General features: G+C 39.8%; 1 protein-coding gene across 2 annotated transcripts in view; it reads right to left on the bottom strand.

Moving 5' to 3' along the window:
- TTC1 (tetratricopeptide repeat domain 1) overlaps positions 1-16740 on the bottom strand; it is a 33046-nt gene extending 16306 nt beyond the window's left edge. The window contains exons 1-5 of one of the 2 annotated variants that reach the window (XM_074838917.1): positions 16707-16740; positions 15795-16127; positions 4284-4344; positions 2305-2417; positions 281-317 (exon numbers count right to left, since the gene is read on the bottom strand). In XM_074838917.1, coding sequence (XP_074695018.1) covers positions 281-317; positions 2305-2417; positions 4284-4344; positions 15795-16118 — 535 coding nt within the window. In that variant the 5' untranslated portion in view covers positions 16119-16127; positions 16707-16740. Of the gene's footprint in view, positions 1-280; positions 318-2304; positions 2418-4283; positions 4345-15794; positions 16463-16706 lie in introns of those variants that run through there. The other variant, XM_074838918.1, reaches the window with a different exon arrangement.
- Between the last annotated feature and the right edge of the window lie 1674 nt (positions 16741-18414).

The following is an 18414-nucleotide window of genomic DNA, read 5'->3' as shown; positions in this document are numbered from 1 at the left end:
GCTTCCATAATAAAAAGACTTTCCTATTAAAAAGAAGTACAAACAGCAGCCTTATTGGCACAAGACAATAGAAAGTAAGTTACAGACAGGAAAAGTTTGATACATGTTTTACAAAATAAATAATATAAATAATTTTCGATTCGGGTGTCTTCCATCACAGCTTTTCTTTTAATTCTTTAAAGACCCTTATGCCCAAAATTACAGCTCTGCAGTAAGGCACTAAATGGCGTGATTTATGCATGAAAGATCTGGCACAAGAGCAGGAAAAAAAAAGTCATACCTTTGCTGCAGTCACTTAGGGCAGCTTCTGTCTTGTCCTAGAACACAAACCAATTTCGCTATATTTAAGTCACATTTCTTGGGAAACAGATTATTTACAATTGCAAGCAAAAAGGTTTGTCTGGCATTCCAAGGAACTGGGATGTTCACGTAATCAAGGCTTTTCATACCGTTGCTTCTGATATAAAGCTCTTTACCAGTGATTAGCTTCCTCTGTGTGGAGGCTGCCAGTGTTCACATTGCACGGCTGCCCCACTAATCGGTCTGCACTGAACAGCCGGCAGCAAGCTACAGTCAAAAGGCTGAGTCACATCTGCAGGCCTTGGCTTAACCCAGCTACAGCTTTTCTACCTTTGTCAATTAATTAAGGGGTTGGAATAGACGGTTCCCAAGAGTCCCAGATAAATTCTTGTCTGTATGAGCTAAGACATTTGGAAAGCAAATACTGCCTTTAGCACTTATACAGCTTTCTCTACAAGGGACAATGCATGAGACTTCCAGAAGTGGTAGGCACAAGATTTTAGTGCACCCTGACAACCATAGTTAGAAGACGAGCCAGGCAATCTGCTTATAATGAAACAAGGCAAAAAAGCAAAATATCCAAGACACATTATATTTTCATCCAAACTAAAAGGGCTTAAAAAATATAATAAAAACCAGGCTGTTCCATGCTTATATTGTTGATACAAGTAGCAGTAATCTTTCTACACCAAGGAACTATTTTCTTCTCCATAAGACAGAAGCCGCCTCAGAGAAGAATGCCTCACAAACTTTTATTGTAGTACAAAGGGGTGCAGCAGGTATGGAAGAACAAACTTAATGGAGAAATTACTAATAATATGAATCTATTTTCAGAGTAACGTATTGGTCTGTTGGGTTCCACTGATCTATACTGGCAAGATACACTAGTTGTGCACAGTTCTTTTATCATCTTGGGCTCCTTTGGGGACTACAGGATTAGTTTCCCATCTGGATTATGAGGAGGTTTTCCAGTTTATGGCTTTCATATTTGAAAGGTTCCAGCATGTTTTTACATATTTTCTTCCATTTTTATCTTGTGTGCTCAAACAATTCAGTATCCCAACAGCAAGTTAGATAATTCTAGCTGAACAAGAATCCTCTATGCTGAGGAAGAATTTATTTATTTATGTTTAAATATAGCTGCAAGGTACATTTCTGAACAGAGCTGCATCTGTCTCAACACTGGAGCAAAACTGCAAGAAAGTTCCCTTTGCAGGAGGGTAAACTGAGGATAGGAGTTACTGTGTTATTTTTCTATAATAATTTAATCTTAAAAACAAAGGCAAAAATAGGAATTACTATCTCCTGAATTATTAGTATCTCCTCTTTCTAAAGAAGTGAAAGTTTCTGTTCAGACAGATTGTGGTCTATGCCTTCCATGCTACCTAAGGGTATTGCTGATTCTTGTAACATCTGGGCACCTGTCCCTGGTCAGGTAATAGAACATATATGAAGAAAACTGCAGACATTCCACCCAGACTGTGCCCTACTATATAGGTCTGTCTAGTATATAGTAACTGTGAAGGAAGCAGACTAACTGAATTAATAAAGCCATAGTTAGGAAGTCCTGCTTATGCCTCAAAGTATTTGAGCCAATTAAATGAAGTATATGATAATCCAGGCTTTTAGAAAAAAATACTGTAACTAGCTACAATTCTAAACAATCTAATACATGATCTGCATACACTAAACATGCTTAAAGACATCTGTTCCATATGAACTTTGAATGTCATTAAAATAGAATGAAAGAAAAATCAGTGTTTTAAACATAATGCAGCAGAGCAACTTTGAACAGCTGTTCCAATTGCAACTCTCAGGTTTGCATTCATCCTCCGTAAAACCAAACATACCAGCATTTCCTACTGGGAGCCTGACAGACAGAGCAAGCAGCAAACCCGCAAACAGCTTTATTCCTTTGCCCTCCTTTATGCACCCCTAATGACTTTATAATTGCATGTCATATAATCAATACATGGTGTTTCATAAAATAAAAAGAATATTCACCTGTTTCATTTTTGCAGCAGCTCTGTTTGAAAATAAAACAGCCCTGTCTTTTTGGAAGCAGGCTGGACAAATCTGCAGAGCCTTCGTATAAGAGTCTTCTGCTTCTCCATAGTCTGCAGATGCAATAGCAAAAAAACCAAAACAGACCCTTTATTTCAAATGCCAGTACAGTCAGTGAACCACATGGCTAAGACTCCTTTGGAAACATTTCTCAACATATGATGCAATATTAAACCAGAATCAGTAACTGCTCTCAGACAAAGTACATTGCTAAGTAGTACATAGATCAATGACAATTTAAAATCAACACCCTTGTAAAAGCAGAAATATAGTCCTGATCTTAATGTAACAAGTGCAGCATGAGGTGCACATAATTCTCATCCCTGAAATTGTTTCATTCTATTTGAGTATCAGCCTTAGATGTAGAATCTCTTTGGATTAAACGTACCCTTGATCTGAAAGGAAGTATGTGCTGAAACATGTCACGGCACTGATACCTGTTCAAAGCTGCTATGGAGATATTTCACTTGCCACATCATCTTCAATGACTGACTTAAAGCTCAGTCACCACAAACCCATTATCACTCAAAGGTCATCCGTCATCAAGTCTGGTCTAAAGGAAGAACCAGTGGTAAACCACATAGGATTATCAAGTTACTTATTTTCTAATAAAGGTAGAATCAAGAGTGAAAAGGCCCTATACTGACTCTGAACAATACCCTGTCAGCTGACAAGTGCATTGTCCTCAAAACAGAGCAATTCTTTCTGTGCACATTAGCTGGTGACCATCTAGGTGCTTAAAAGATTGTGTATTTCTGATCAGTAAGCACTTTGGCAGGCACAGGCACACTGAAAAGATCTGCCAGAGAATTTGTCAAGAAGAGGTTATGGATGAGACTTCACAAGATGACTCAGCCAACATTACAGGCTTCCTGCTTTCATGGCCCAAGCAGTTCCCCCCTGCCTGCTCTGATGCTTGCATGAACTGGTAAATCATTCCCCAGGAATTTTGCTCTCTTAGCACACAATAAGAGACCTCCAACAGGAAGGCCACTGTCTGGTTGTCAGGGTATACTTCTGGGAAGGGGAAGTTACTTGTTTGTGTCCCGCTGACTAAGGAAAGTATGATCTGCATTTCCTGGTGTCTTTGTGAATCCTCTAGCTACTAGAACATTAAATGAAATGTAAATGTCAAAAATCACTTCCCCCTTTATGTTTTTTAATTAAAAGCACTGGTACAGTTATTTATTACTGACCTCAACTCCGTTATTATGCATTAACTATGTTCAGAAGATGTCCACATCTGGCATAAGCTAGAAATTTACTTACCTCTAGATTTTTTTTTGAAATGTATGTGTGTATACATGTATATCTCTCTATATACACAGAGACATGTGTGTACATCTCTATATATACATATATGTATATAGGTGTATGTATATATGCATACAGATGTACATGTAAGTACATATATATACACATATAGATATATGTACATATAGATGCCTATACATACACATACGTACATAAATAAAATGTATAACAGAGTCAGTGGATAAAAAGAAACATGCAAATGTACAAAGGTATGAGAGGGCTACTGAGCCATTGAGTCCTACATCAATTCTAATCACATGCATTAACAAAACTCAGAGCCTAGTGGAAGCCTTTTTTGATTAGTAAAAGAAACCACGGCACTTGGAAGGCAGTCAATTCTGTATCATGTTTTTGGATTTAAACACTTAGCTTTCATGAGAATCCTGCTTTAGTAACCCAAATCTTCGTGATTTAAACTTAACTCTTACGGAGGTCTGCTATCTCCTTCTGTTCTCTAGAGCTGGATGAAAAATGATACAGATGATAAATTGAACAATGATAGGTGTGAGATCTTCCTATGGGTTTTCTGCAACATCACCATGATCACTAAGTACTAATTTAAGATTCTCTAACATCCATATGGTGTTAAAAGATTATCGACCCACCTCCTTTCTTGAACTGATCATTTCCTTTCTCCTTCAGTGTTGTGCTCTCCTTTCTTCTTTTCTACAAAAGAAAAGAAAATGTCTCAAAGTATTTAATTGAAATGAACAACTAGGTCAGCTGCAGTTCCAAATAAAGTATGACTAGAAATCAGAATAAAACATAACCCGAAGAATTTTAACTACTATCGAGCTTGCTTGCAGTCATCGTGACACTGATATACTTTATATATCTATGAAACACTGGAGTATAACAACAAGGCAATTAAAAAGCTTTAGTTCATAGACAACAGTATACAGAAAGAGCATTCATCGTGAATTACACTGTTTAAACTAATATGTTAGCTTTTTAGCTGGCTGTTCACTTCTCCAACTCAATTCGATTCAGTCAGTGCAGGTCAACTACATAGAATATAATTGAGATGTAAAGTCTCAGAAGTTTTGCTTGAAATAACTCCACCTCAAAAATTCATAGTTAACTTTCAGAGATGTACAAAGCACACTGAGTTGACTGCATTAGAAACAGGTCCATGGATAAAACTGCCCTGACAGATTGCTTATGCAGAGTGACTAAACCATCAGACCCAGAGACAGGAAGATTGTTCTGTTATACAGTGAAAATTGCACATGCTGAGCAGAGTTGTGTTTTCAACCATGAATATCTTAACAGTACTCTTGGCACAAGTGAAGTTGACATGAATGTTCTTAGCCTTTGACACAGAAAACACAGGATGTCACCACGACATCTCTTCAACCTATTTACAATGGAAGTCTTTCACATGCAGGCATACCTCACACAAGTAAAAACAAAGCAGTGTAAGAAAGACAGTAATATCAAGAAGCAATGCTCATGTTCACGAATCATTTCTATGGTAGAAAAATGATCATTTGACCACTGATTTTGACCACAACACACATCCATACACAAAGGACTTAAATCAAGGTGTTTATAAATTATAGATCATCAAGCAATTAAAAAGCCAACACTAGGAAAAGGAGCAGTTTCCTTTCCTGCAGATTGTGTAAATCAAGGATTAATGCAATTATCAATATCGCACAGAACATCTCCTTGGAAACAGCTAAATATAGTACTCTTTGTGGAGCGCTGCACCATCTCACAGCTATGCCAAGTAGCTGACAAACAATACAAAATCAGAGGTTCCGTCCTCTCGCTTTTATTGGTTTTGGAAAGTAATTCACCTGACCATTGTCACCATCTTAGTAATAACAGATCACAATGCTCTGAAAACTAGGCTCAAGGGAATGGCATTCAATTGTGACACACAAAATTACACAGTAAAATATCATCTGACCCTTTTGATACATGCCTAGTTCACTAAATTTTTTTCTATCGCTTATTAAATATGTTTTCTAATACTCCTTGCTCCTCACATTTAAAAAACAAGACAAAACATAGGTCAGACAAAACATGCACCACTATTTAGAAACTGGCTTTCCTCCAGGGTGGACTGACAAACCTACCCAGGTCCTTCCACAATGTCACTTACACCAATGTACACAAGCCACTTGGTGCTTTCTAAATATGAGCATACAAACAGATTTAAGCACTTAAGGCACAAACTGCATTAAAAGCACAAATTCTTTGTATATATGCAGGATTCTGCTGTTCAGCACAGGGAGTATGTAACTGCATTTGAAAGCTGCACCCAAACTTTTGAAGTGCCACACAGAACAGCTCCAGCAAGGTCACTGACACACGCACAGTCGGCCCTCCACAGAATGAAATTTTTAAAACATCCTGAATGCATATAGAGTGGATGCACAACAGAAGTAATTTTCATACCAGTGAACAAAGCAGCCAGATTTCAGCAGAGAACAGGTTTGGAGATGATGATCCTACTGGAAAACATGAAAGATCTACATAGACAATCCTCTCAAGAAAAGAAATGCTTGAAACACTAGTCCTACTGACTTCATTGCTCATGACCTATTTAGAACTGGCCTTTTAAGTGCCATTAACTGATTCACTGTTGCATAAGTTGGAGTGCAACTCTACAATAACGAAATAATTTTTTTCATATAAAGTGAGAACTACAGCACGGTCACAGTACTGATGCAAAAACCCTAACATCAAGGAATACTGGATGAAAAGCTTTACCTGTATTATCATTATTTTGTTTCATTTTATAAAAATTATTATAAAATATTACATGTTTACCCCAGTTAAGTATTAAATACTAAAAGTGATTTGCAGCAAGGCAGCTTCTGATGAATAAGCTTTATATTTAAAAAAAAAAAAAAAGCAACAAAAACCCAATTCTTCAGTTGTGGGATTCTTTCTCAGGTAGCCAAGACAATTGTGATGTGGAGTCTCAACAGCACAGAAGAAAGACCAAGGTGGCTGTATGGCCATATTCACTCAGGAAACATGGACAGATGAAAGTTCTGAGCAACTGAAGAGTTTAAGGACTGTCACACTGGGAAGCTGATGATTCATACCACTCTACTCCTCCAAAAGCCTGTTCCTTGGTATGTTCTCTTGTCTGTGAATGTAACTGCACAAACTTGAAGGATAGAGGACTATTAGTCACATAACTGTTACAGACATACAAATGTCAGGCACAGTCTTGTGGTCTTCTGACTACTTGACCAGAAAAGGTGTTGTCTACGCATGTTTGAGAAGCCAGCAGCATTGGCAAGAACACCGTATATGGTTCTGCAGCTTACTCAGCTCCCTGGAAAGCAGCAATCCAAGCAATGCAGTCCTGGTTCAAAACCAGTATTTCTGTTATAGCTTGACCAACATTATCAAGATATCCCTGTGTTACAGGTTTCAGACAGTCCCTTAAGTTCCAAACTGTACAAGTTTGCACAGTATTTTTCAAAAAGGTAAAGTCTAACAGGGTACCTCATGCATCATTCTGGATTTGCATTTGGAACATGACCCATAAACAATATACAGGAGGAGACTATCCCTAAAACCAAATTCCTCTGGCTTCTCCACAAAATGTGAAAGCATACGTATTAGCACGTCACATCCTAAACACACTGCCCTCTAAAGCACAGTATGTATTTGTGAAATAAATACATTAGTTATTCCTCTGTATGTACATTTCTAACAGAAAATCCTAGCACAAAAGCAGTGGAAAGTCAACCATTTTGGACGAATTTACATTTAACCTGAAAGGGCTGCTCCAAGGGATGCTGTTAGTCTCCATCTTCTATTCAAATTCAGGGTATAAAGAAAAACCAACAGAAAACTAAACCACTGTTAGAAGACATAACCTTTTCACTCAGTATACTAAATTTCCAGCTTCAATGGACAATTGCAAATTGGCTGGTCATCATTTTACTGTGATCATATCAGCCCAGAGTGAAAAAATTGCAAGTGACTTGTCCTTGGGACAAATTTTGCACAATGTCATTTCAGTGCCCCCACTCACTCATTTTCAGAAAAAGATTTAAGTAGCTGCAGGGCAGGCTACCCTTTCCTCAGCAAGGGAAGTAGGTCAGACTGAACTCCTAGAATGCTCTGCCTAAAGAAAAGATATCTTGACCTACTACATGTCCTGAGACTACTCATATATGACATCGGGTCAAACACAGCTTCCCCAACTCACACTCCATTATGATTTTCTGCTATTCAAAGTCAGCAAAATCTTAGGGTTTGCTTTTTGCAAATTTTATTAACGCAAAGATGACAAATTCCAAGTGGTAGGCATTAGTTTCTGATATACAAACTCAAGAAATTATTTTTTAAATTCCAGAAAAAATAACTGCATTTAACTAGTAACGTGATTCTTAAAGGATCTGATTAGAAATGTTTACAGATTTGGATACTGAATTACAATCATCCATATTCTCAAGAAATCAGGATTTTAACATAAACCCGCCTGGCAAACAAGTAGTACTGAAGATCGAGGCCTGATCTGAAGTAATGAGAAAAGACAGCTTGGCCTTCTGACAATAAAGTACAACAATTCAAAAGAAAGTTTTGAACATCAAACACAGTCCCTGGACCTCAGCTACTCAGCCAAAAAACTCAGGGTTAAAAATAAAAGCATTAAAGCATTATTCTACTATTAAAGAAGAGAGCAACCTACAAATTTTCACTATTTGTTTTGGAAGTAACCCATATAATAAAAGTGCTGGAAGTGAAATCCTTAAATATAGCTGGTGAGAGTTGAAGGACGAACACCCTCAGTTTGCAGTGCTTCCAACTCTGGCTGTTCCTATGCATTTTATTTGATCAATTGATTTAACTTTGCTAGGGAACTGTTCTTGGCTCCAGTTTTGCCAAGAGCAGCAAATGCATACTCTCTCTGTAAAGCTATTTATACCGTGTGACAATGTACATCTGCATCTCACATACCCTTTTGTAAGGTCACCAAATAGCAGTCAGTTTAAAATTACTGGAGTTCAAAGGGTGCACAGAAGCAAGGAATTTAAACAGATAAAGAACATATTTTTCAGCTTCATATACCAATTCTAGTTCTAAATCATCCATTAGTAGTCATGTGCTTCCCCCTGCAGTTTTGTGAAGCTATTGCTGTTATCATGCATTCAAGGATTTGAATTTCAATTTAAGATTGTAGTCACTCAGAAAATAATTTTTCAAACCTCGCTAGAAATGTCACTTGAAAACTGTGCCAAATCTACCCTCTACACTCAACGGACAGAGCAACAAGCATTGCTAGACTCTGGCCGATCCCTGCTCATTGTAATTCCATGGTAAAGACACATCAGTCTTTCTACTGCCAAATCACTACTTTTTCCTGAAATTGTAAGCAGCGCTTCCGGAGACAATAGGTGACATCCCTCCCTGACAGTCAGTTTAAGTTAACACGCCAGACTAACTGTGACTATTCCTCAGTGACAATACAGGCCATTCAGTCGTTCCTATTCCAGTGGCAATGGCCTCAGGCAAAAAAAGTGGAGCTGACCACTTAATCCATCACCACCACAAGTCAAAAAGGTCTCAATTTGACAGTATCTGCATCTTCCAGAGAAATGCAACAATGAATATAAGACTGAAATAAGATAGCAGCATGGAAAGAAAGATGAAGATGTATTTTTTCACTCTTTCTATTAAATTGCCATCTAGCAAAAGATTTTTATGTTTGTTTAAAAATTTAACTCGAAGAACTATAAATCACACAGGTAGATTATAACTCCAGATTTTGTTCAGGTTCTTCTCACCAGCACTTGCAATTAAATTACTCTAGCAGATACAGATAGACTTCTCAAATGTGCTTGTCCAAGCTTTGATTAACTCAGAAAATTTAAAAGGATGTTTTGTTCTATTTTGCAAGTGATGAGACAGGGCAGTTTTACTCTAGCAATCCATCTTTGCCTCCAATTTGACCAAAACAATGGCACATTTAGTATTGGTGCTGTACTGTATACAGGATTCAGGTTATTACAGGTAGGTCATTTGAATAAGGGGATCGCCTTTTATTGTATTTCACAAGATTGCATTCACACCTTCAAAACCCAGTTGTCTTGCAAGTTTTAATGCTATATAAAAGAATTTTGAATGCTGATGAGAATTATTAACAAAATATATATTCCTTATTGTTATTTGTCAGTAATTTATGTAATAAATTTTACTGCTGCGCAGTCAGTTGGATTGTCTCATGTATTAATAATCTGGTTGTTTTGGTTCAACCACATAATTCTTCCAGAAAAGAGTTCTGAGACATCTCCAAGTGATCAACACCTGAGGACTGCTCCAAAATATCCACTCGCTTTGCTGTATCCCACCTTCCATTTTGTACCTTAGCTTTTATTTTTTAAATACTATAGAAAAAACAGCAACTCTAAAGAGTCAAGGTTACTCTATTATATTGGACAGACCAAACTAGGAAAACACCAAATGCTGAAATGAATGACGACACCTGACAAAGCCATCTCAGAGGAAATCCCAGATCAGTTCTTCAACCCCTGGAAAAGAAAATTCTGTGGAGAAGCTATAATTTATGGAAGAACAATGTGATCAACCTGAAGCATGGAGAAGAAAGGGTGAGGAGGGGAGCAGTTTAAAAGGAAATTTCTTGATTAAGACAGTTGCTTTCTAACACATCCTAGAACTCCTGGAGAAAACGGGGTGGGGTGGGGGGGAAGGAAGTTTTACTGTTTAGACCAGAACTGAAAAAATCTGTGTAACTTAAAAATACTATTTCTCAAAGATCAGTTTCACTTAATTCTTACAGAGTTGCTAACAAGATACTAATCAAGAATCTCCTCTACTAGAGCTGTGTTCCTCGGCTTGCTGACACATTTCCTAGTGTTAAAATAGAAGTTCAGCATGATTACAGCCAGCTGTAGCTCCAATGCACATGCAACAGCCCAAAGATGGGAACTGCTTTTGAGGAATATGAGATATTTATTCCAGGATCTTACAGCAGCTAGAAAGGAGTGTTCTATATCCAAAATAAGAGTTTACTAAGCCAGGTGCTGAAATCTTTGCCAGACAGGACCCAAAGAACAAGACAACATCTGTCACAATGGAAGAGCATGAGGGATTCAGAATTTTGCTGCTGGATAAACTCATAATTAATGGGTGTTCCTCCAGAAGAAGACCGGGTCAGCCTGAAACAATTACCATGTAACAGCTGTTGGGTGTCTTCTGATTAATTCTGCAGACTAGACCAACGTCAAAGCCATCACTGTCAGTGACAACTAACCAGAAAAATCCGTTTGTAATGCATCAAAAGCAATTTACTGCTCAGTGCCTCTGCTGAGGCAGCAATCAGCATGCTTTTGAAACAACAACAACAACAAAATCTTATAAAAGTGAATTTTGTTTCAGGCTGCTTAATTCTTAAAAAGCTCAGAGTTGCAAGTCCAAGCTAGTAACCAGGCTCTATGCCACATCTGTTTTTAAGAATACTTCTTGAAGGTTTGTGTCTTAATATTCCTTCAAGTTCTTATTTTGCTTCATTCTGCAGACACAACTTCTTACAGTATCGGTACTGTTTCCCTGGAAGTAATTCCTGTTGCTTAAAATTAGAAATCTCACTGTATGGGCTCTTGAAATGTAATTGAAAGAAAATACACAACCACTTGCTCCTTCACTCTGATCTCTGCAGCAGCTTCTACATGGATGAGAATTTCTACTCAGAGCTGCTACCATGAAAGCTTGCACATAGGATATGCATAAACACAGAGCAAGGACTAGAACCTGTCTTTGGATCTCCAGAATAAATTAAATACTTTCTTTTCTACAGCCTAGTTATTGGAGAACATTGCTCAAGGGAACTCATTTATTAAAGCTGCTAAAACATAACAATGGGCTTAGTTTAAAAAAAATAAAATTACTATCAAGGTGTAGCTCCATAAATTTGACTTGAGCAGGGCTAACATCCAGCTCTCCTCATGACTCAAGTACATAGTCTATGGTTGGTGTTGCAACCACATAGGAAGTTTTTGTTATTTAGGCAAATATTCTAATTGAAGAAAGTCCATCTACCCCTGTATGCCATCATGAGGCTGTCATTTGATGTCTACTTTTATCAGCACTGCCCTTGATCTAAAAATACAGCATTATTTTTCATCTGAATCATTCCCCGTAACTGGTTCACTGCACATTCACACAGAGAGGTGTGCTAGCACAATGAAGGAGGCAGCAGGGGGCTGAGAATAACTGATCAAGGACTGCCTAAGTAGCAAACACAGCACTGCTGCTGAGTGTCTGGTCACAACCTAAGCAGTCAAATAAACAAGTTCTGAATATTTCTGCCTCATTTTCTCCAGCTGCAAAAAAAAAAATTAAAAAAAATCACATTGCCCTCTTCTCAAAAATGACCTTTTGAGTAACAGAAAGGAGGTTTAAAATGTTTGAAAAACTCTGAATGGATGTACAGCATCTGTTTTCAGACTGTTAACTGCAGTATTTTTTCTTAACAGCTGTATCTTTTAACAGATTCTTTTCATAATAAAAATATATATAATGTTTCACTTTTAAAAATAAAAATAAAATAAAATTTGTAACCATCAATTCCAAGTACTGTGAGGAAAGCTGGAGTGGCGATTCAGGAATGACCCACCCCCATGGTTTTACTACACAGAGAATGTAAGGTGATGCAAATCAGCTACTTCAGTAGTTATCACAACTGCTGTAAGCTTCTGATTCCTCTCTAGTTTCTGGATTTCTCAAGCTCTGCTTATAAGAGATACCAACACTATTTTGTTAGAGAAAAAAATAGCTGTATTTTAAAGACTACTTATGTAATCCACTCAGAAAGCTCTCTATGGAACATAAACAACGTTCACAATGTAAGTATTGCCAATCTAATAGTTATGGTGATACTAAGAGATGGAATCCCTCCATTTCATTAGGTATAATCATAAACCAAGCTGAAGGGCACAGTTGCTCAATACCACTGGAAATAAACCTACAGGAAGATGAGAACAGCAGCTGTCTCAATACTTTAATGAAATCTTTCCAGCTTTAAACAGTTATTTTGTACTCCCATATCACCTTTCAATGGAGTTCCACAAAGCTGAATGCAAGTATCCAACATGCACGATTCTTCTGCTCATTTTACAGAAGGCAAAAATTGATGTGCAAAATTAAATTATTACCTAACAATACAACAGGAACAAGAGCAGCACGAAAATCAGGCCTGCTGCTCTTTCTAGAGTTTAATTCTATTATATAATTTTCCACAGTTTTTAGCACTTTGTCTATAAAACTCTGAACCTGCCTTCAAGTTATAGGCTGCTGCAGAAGCCTCATCATGACTCACAATGACAATGCTCCTTGTTGTACAAGCAATAAATGGAAGTAGAAAAAAAGGGACTGTTTAGTCTAAACTGGAAAAGACACAAGGGCAATGTGTTTTTTCTGCGTAGTGAGTAGGTGAAGGAATGTGATTATTGCCCTCTGTTCAGCACCTGAAGGAATGCATTTGGAGAAGGCCCAGTTTTGATGTCTCACCCCCCACCCCACCCCACCCCCCGCAGAAAGACATCGACTTCCCAGAGGCAGTCCAGCCGAGGGCCCTCAACATGGTCAGGCCACTGGAGATCATGACCTAAGCAGACAGCCTACAAGAATTGAGTTTGTTCAGCCTTGGGAAAAGGTGGCTCAGAGAAAATTGAGACAGACTCTTCCTGTACGGATGCAGAAGAAGGGGAGTCAGTGGTCACAAGTTACAACAAAGGAAATTCTAATTAAATACGAGGAAAAATGGTTTCTACCATGAGGGTAGTTAAACACTGGAACAGGGGCCCTGAGAGGCTGTGCAGTCTCCAGGCTCTGAGATGTCTTCGTGGCTCTGGGCAGGCTGATCTATTTGATCTATTTTTGAGCAGGGGGGTTAGACTACCTGACCTCCAGAGCCCCTTTCGGGGCACAGGCTGCACCAGATGATCTCTTGAGATCCCCCCCACCCCATATCATTCACTATTAGATCTCAAAGTATTACAACTGGCAAGCATCACCATGCCCATTTTACAGATGGCAAAATTGAGACACAGAGAGGTATGACTTCCACAAGGTCAAGCAGCAGACAAGTGTTACATTTAGTCTCATTCCTCCTTCAAGGAGATTATATTCCATGATCCCCTTCCCCACTAGTCCCATACTGCTTTTCCACCTCAAGAAACTGCTATATTAACATAATGATCTGTACTACAGATGAAAAACTACCTTTTTGTCTTCACTGATGTATTTGGTCAGAAATCTTACCCTACCTCAAAGGGAACTGTTTGAGACACAACTTGATTAAATTTCTGTATGCTGGTTTGTAACAAACAATTTAGATATTTGGTTGCCTCTGGCATCTTAGCTCTGCATATTTCTGCCCCTCATTCTCTATTTACAGTAGCTGACAGTAAGACCATGGCATAGTCAAGTTACTGCCAAGCCACTCTCTCTTTCCAACTTTTTTGGGCAAGGTATAGTCAGCACCTACTTACTTATACAACACAGAAAGGGCTAGTCAACAGTTAAGAAAGCGTGGTCCAGCTTTACCAACACAGTTGAATTAGAAAAGATCAGCCTGCCTGTACAAAAGAGTAATAAGCCACTATAAATTCACTGAAACATTCACAATATTTTAAGCACATTTTAAAAAAAAATTAATTTCATGTAACCCTTAATTTCTTCTTTTTCATCAAATGCCTCATTTTACTACTACTTGTCCATTACAGTAGTAATTTCTTCTGCTGCTCCTGGTGATCTGGGAGTTTCCATAATAAAAACTATACAGCTATACAATAGACTATCTTCCCCTATGAAGTAATGCTCTCCTAAGATGCTGCCTATCTTCTCTTGTCAGCTGCCATTCCCCACTCTGCTCTCTCCTTCCCTCATTATTAGTTGTTCAATGTTACCAATGATCCAAATTGTGGAGTCAGCCTTCCAGTAAGGACTCTATTTCCTTTATTAAAATAAGATCTAATTCATGCCTACAGGACTATGAAATAAAGTTTGCTGGTCTTCCCTTCACATAAGTTACAATACGCCAGAATTCCATCTTTTTCCCAACTGCCAAAGAATATAGTAGTACTTTTTGTCACTGTTTCAGTTTTCAGTACAAGTAACTGCTCGTTTGGATAATTCAATCAGATTTTAAGAGGCTGGATCAGTTCTTTGAAACACGATCTGTTCAAGAGGCCAAGCTATATAACTTGTTAAAAATAAAATGTTCAAAAAAAAACCATAGGAGTTGTATGTTGGGATACAGACTTTAGTTTAGTATCTTTACTCCCACACCATCTGCAAACCAAAGTTGAAAAAAATTAGGAAAAAAAATTTCCATAAATCAGTAGAAAGCCTTCCACCATTTGCTATGAGAACATAATTATCAACAGAAATTTACTGCATTACTCAAGCCTAATCCTGGAAAGTGATTTTATCAAAGTTAGAAAAGTACTTGATGACCATCATATCTTAGAACCCTGAAAACTAACTGCTGTCAAGTGACACCACTGACTGAGGGTCAAAAAAATCTGATTCACACAGACTTACAGGGGAGTAAACACCATCACAGAGGCTGTTGGACTTCCCCTAAGACATACGTCACTACTCCCCACAACATCATCCAGTCTGTTACCCAAACATTTTGTCCACTGAAAGTAAACAAAACCACACATTTAATGTGTTTTGTTTGTTTAAAGTTTAAGTAATCTACAAGGATACTTTCAAATTTAATCCCAACTAGTTGTATTACATAAACTAGCCTTTCAGATATAAAAACTATCTTGAAACCCACTTTCAGTTCTGGAAAGGTACCTTGCAGCTAATCAGGTGAAAACAATGAGTGCACACAAACTAAAGAATATGAAACAGGAAGATTTTTGTTTCATATAATCTCTCTGAGTCACAGTAACCTTACACACTGGTGAAAGTAGAAAAAAAATCTGCACTGGAATGTGATGATTAAGAACACCAAAGAAAGTTAACAAAACATTTGTTACCTAAAAGAAGAAATTAAGAACAGTAAAGCTAGACACATAAAGAGTTTTAAAGGTCCATTTCCATGCCAGCCACAGACCGTTCAAAAAATTTATCTTTTTAGATTCAGCATTGGTACTTCAGATTACCTGTTTTTCCTCCTCTGGCATATCTTTTTCTAGTTCTAGTAAGTATTCTTCATCTAGTTCTGTCTGCTTCCTTGAGCTATTCTCATCATTCTGTAAATTCCCTTCATCATCCAGCACAGGTTCTTTTGCCTCAAAGGAGTCGTGACAGTCATGGAAACACTCATCTGCTGTTGTGGGATCTTTGGCTGAAGAAGGTGTATATCCACTTTCAATGTTTTGGGGATTCTGTGCATCTTTAGGGCCAGTCTCTGAAGACTTCTGATCAGAAAGCTTTAAGTGATCAAGTAATTCTTCAGGTGAACTTGCATCTTTAAACTCTTCCATGCTGGACTCCTTGGAGTGGTTAGGTTTTTAGAAACAGAAAGAAATAACCCTCAATCAGCATAATTTAATGCCTTGTCTGCAGACAAATCTCTAAAATACTTACAAGTACTCCTGACATCACCTGAGGGAAACTATTATCCCTCAGGGGAGGGAGCAACTTATACATGCTTCTTCTATGCACTACGCAGCGACATGGGACCAGCACACTGCTCCCATAAATACGTTAATTCACGAACTCAGATCCCCAGGACCGGCACGGCACAGCGCTACGCTACGGCTTTTCCTCTGCAGTGGGACTCAAGTCACACACACTTGCCTAGCCACAGGCCTCAGCGCCCCCTCGCCCTCCACAGCCCCCGGCGGACTGCGTACAGCGAGCCCCCCGCCGCCGCCCCAGGCCCCGCCTGCACCGCTCTCCCCTTCAGCTCCCTCACGGCCGCCCCCCCCAGAGCCAGGCCACAGGCAGCTGGTCCCAGCTCCGTCATCTCAGCCCCATCCCGCCCCCTGAGGTGAGGGGCCGGACTGCGGCCTGCGGCCCCCATGACACCCCCGCCTCCCCCCGGGCCGAGCCGGGCCCCCGGCAGAGACCTGCGCGTTCCCTTCCGGCCGCCGCTCGCCTCCCGCCCCGCCCCTCACCCCGCAGGTCGCTTCCGGCCGGCGCCAGCCAATAGGATGAGGCCGCGCGGAGGCTGCCGGGATTTGTAGTCTGGCGGCGGCGCGTGGGTCACAGCGCGGGCGGGGCCGAGGTGCCTCGCGGGCTCCCCTCAGCGCTGGGCTGGGCTGGGCTCGGCTAGGCTAGGCTAGGCTAGGCTGGGCTAGGCTAGGCTGGGCTAGGCTAGGCTAGGCTAGGCTAGGCTAGGCTAGGCTGGGCTAGGCTAGGCTAGGCTGAGCAGCGGTGCGTTGCCCTCGGCCTCTTTCTCCCTGGGGTTGCACTCGGGTGTATGTGGGGGCACCGAGATTGAGTTTTTTAACATGGGCCGCTTGCACAGCCCTTTTGCACACCTGTAGTTGGTTGGGCTCCCTGCAAGGTTAGAAGTTACACCTTGCACCTGCCCCTGTGGGGCGCTAAAGCAGCCCCTGCTAGGCTGGGTGCAGGGTAGCTCTGAGGACATGAGTCTGGGGGCTGTTGGCCCAGAGGCTCCTCAAGGGATCAGGCGCAGTTAAAGCTGTGGGAAGTCCCTGGGATGGCAGAGCCCTGCTCCAGTTCTCCCCATCCCCGGTGAGGGCACTGCTCTGGCTCACCAGGAAGTGCTTGAGGGATGGGATGTGTGTGGGAGATGAAGAGACACAGGGCAGGGCTATGGATGATATGGGTGGGCGGTGGGAGAGGTGTGGTCTTGGGCAAGTAACCTGGCTTGGAAGGATAAATCGGGGTGAAAACATGATCAGCTGAAAAAAAAAGTTTTGGTAGACAGACAAAAAGAGGGATCATATCTACAGCTCGGTGTTACTGATCCAGGTTCTGTTGCCTGCACTACTTTAGCCTAGAGGTGAGTTTATCTAGTGAGTGACTAGCATGCATGTGATAGCTGTATCCCTTCTAAGGCACCATGAACTGGTGGTTTCCAGTGCAGACTTCAGTTTTGGGTTTTCTGTTCCAGTGACATGTGAAGACTAAGTTCTATCTAATCAAGCACTGGCATAAAACTCCCCTTCATCCTGTTTTGCATGCATTCATTGTGTACTCTGCAAATGGTTATCACAAAATTTTGAAACTGAATTTTCACAGATTTTGAAGTCAAAGGCATGTGAAGCAATATCTTTTTATTGAAAATCACTATGCCAAGCCATGAGGTGGTTAAGGCTATTCTTATGAGGTTTTCCTTGCTCTAAGGAGCTTTTTAGTAAGCAAGTTCTGATGAAAGATAAAGTTTAAAATGTTCCTCTAAATTAAAGTTCTTAAATGCTCTAATTTAAGAAGAAACCCTGGTATCAAAACCCAACAGCAACAAAAAAGCCCCAGCACTATATAGGCTGTTCCAGATTTGGGTTAGGTAGAATTGTTCTGATCATGGTTGCAGGTTATCCTCAGAGAATACAGGTTCTTACAAACAAGGTAATCAATCTTTTATTGAGAGGATGATTCTCATTATTCTTTCTCCTCATACTGTGGGGAAGTATGCTGACTGTTAGAGCCATATTAGCGCTTTTGGATTTACCAACCACCATTGCTAAAATACCAAGAAAGTATTAAATCTGGCTGAACTCTGTTAGTGGACTGAAGTGTATCTATCCCATATGAGGGTGCTGAGGAGGAGGTGCATCTTTAGAAATATTTTGAGAGGTGTCCTGACTT

Source organism: Strix aluco, chromosome 13 (assembly GCF_031877795.1).
Source record: "Strix aluco isolate bStrAlu1 chromosome 13, bStrAlu1.hap1, whole genome shotgun sequence".
Classification (NCBI taxonomy): domain Eukaryota; kingdom Metazoa; phylum Chordata; class Aves; order Strigiformes; family Strigidae; genus Strix; species Strix aluco.
This window is presented reverse-complemented; position numbering and strand designations above follow the sequence as displayed.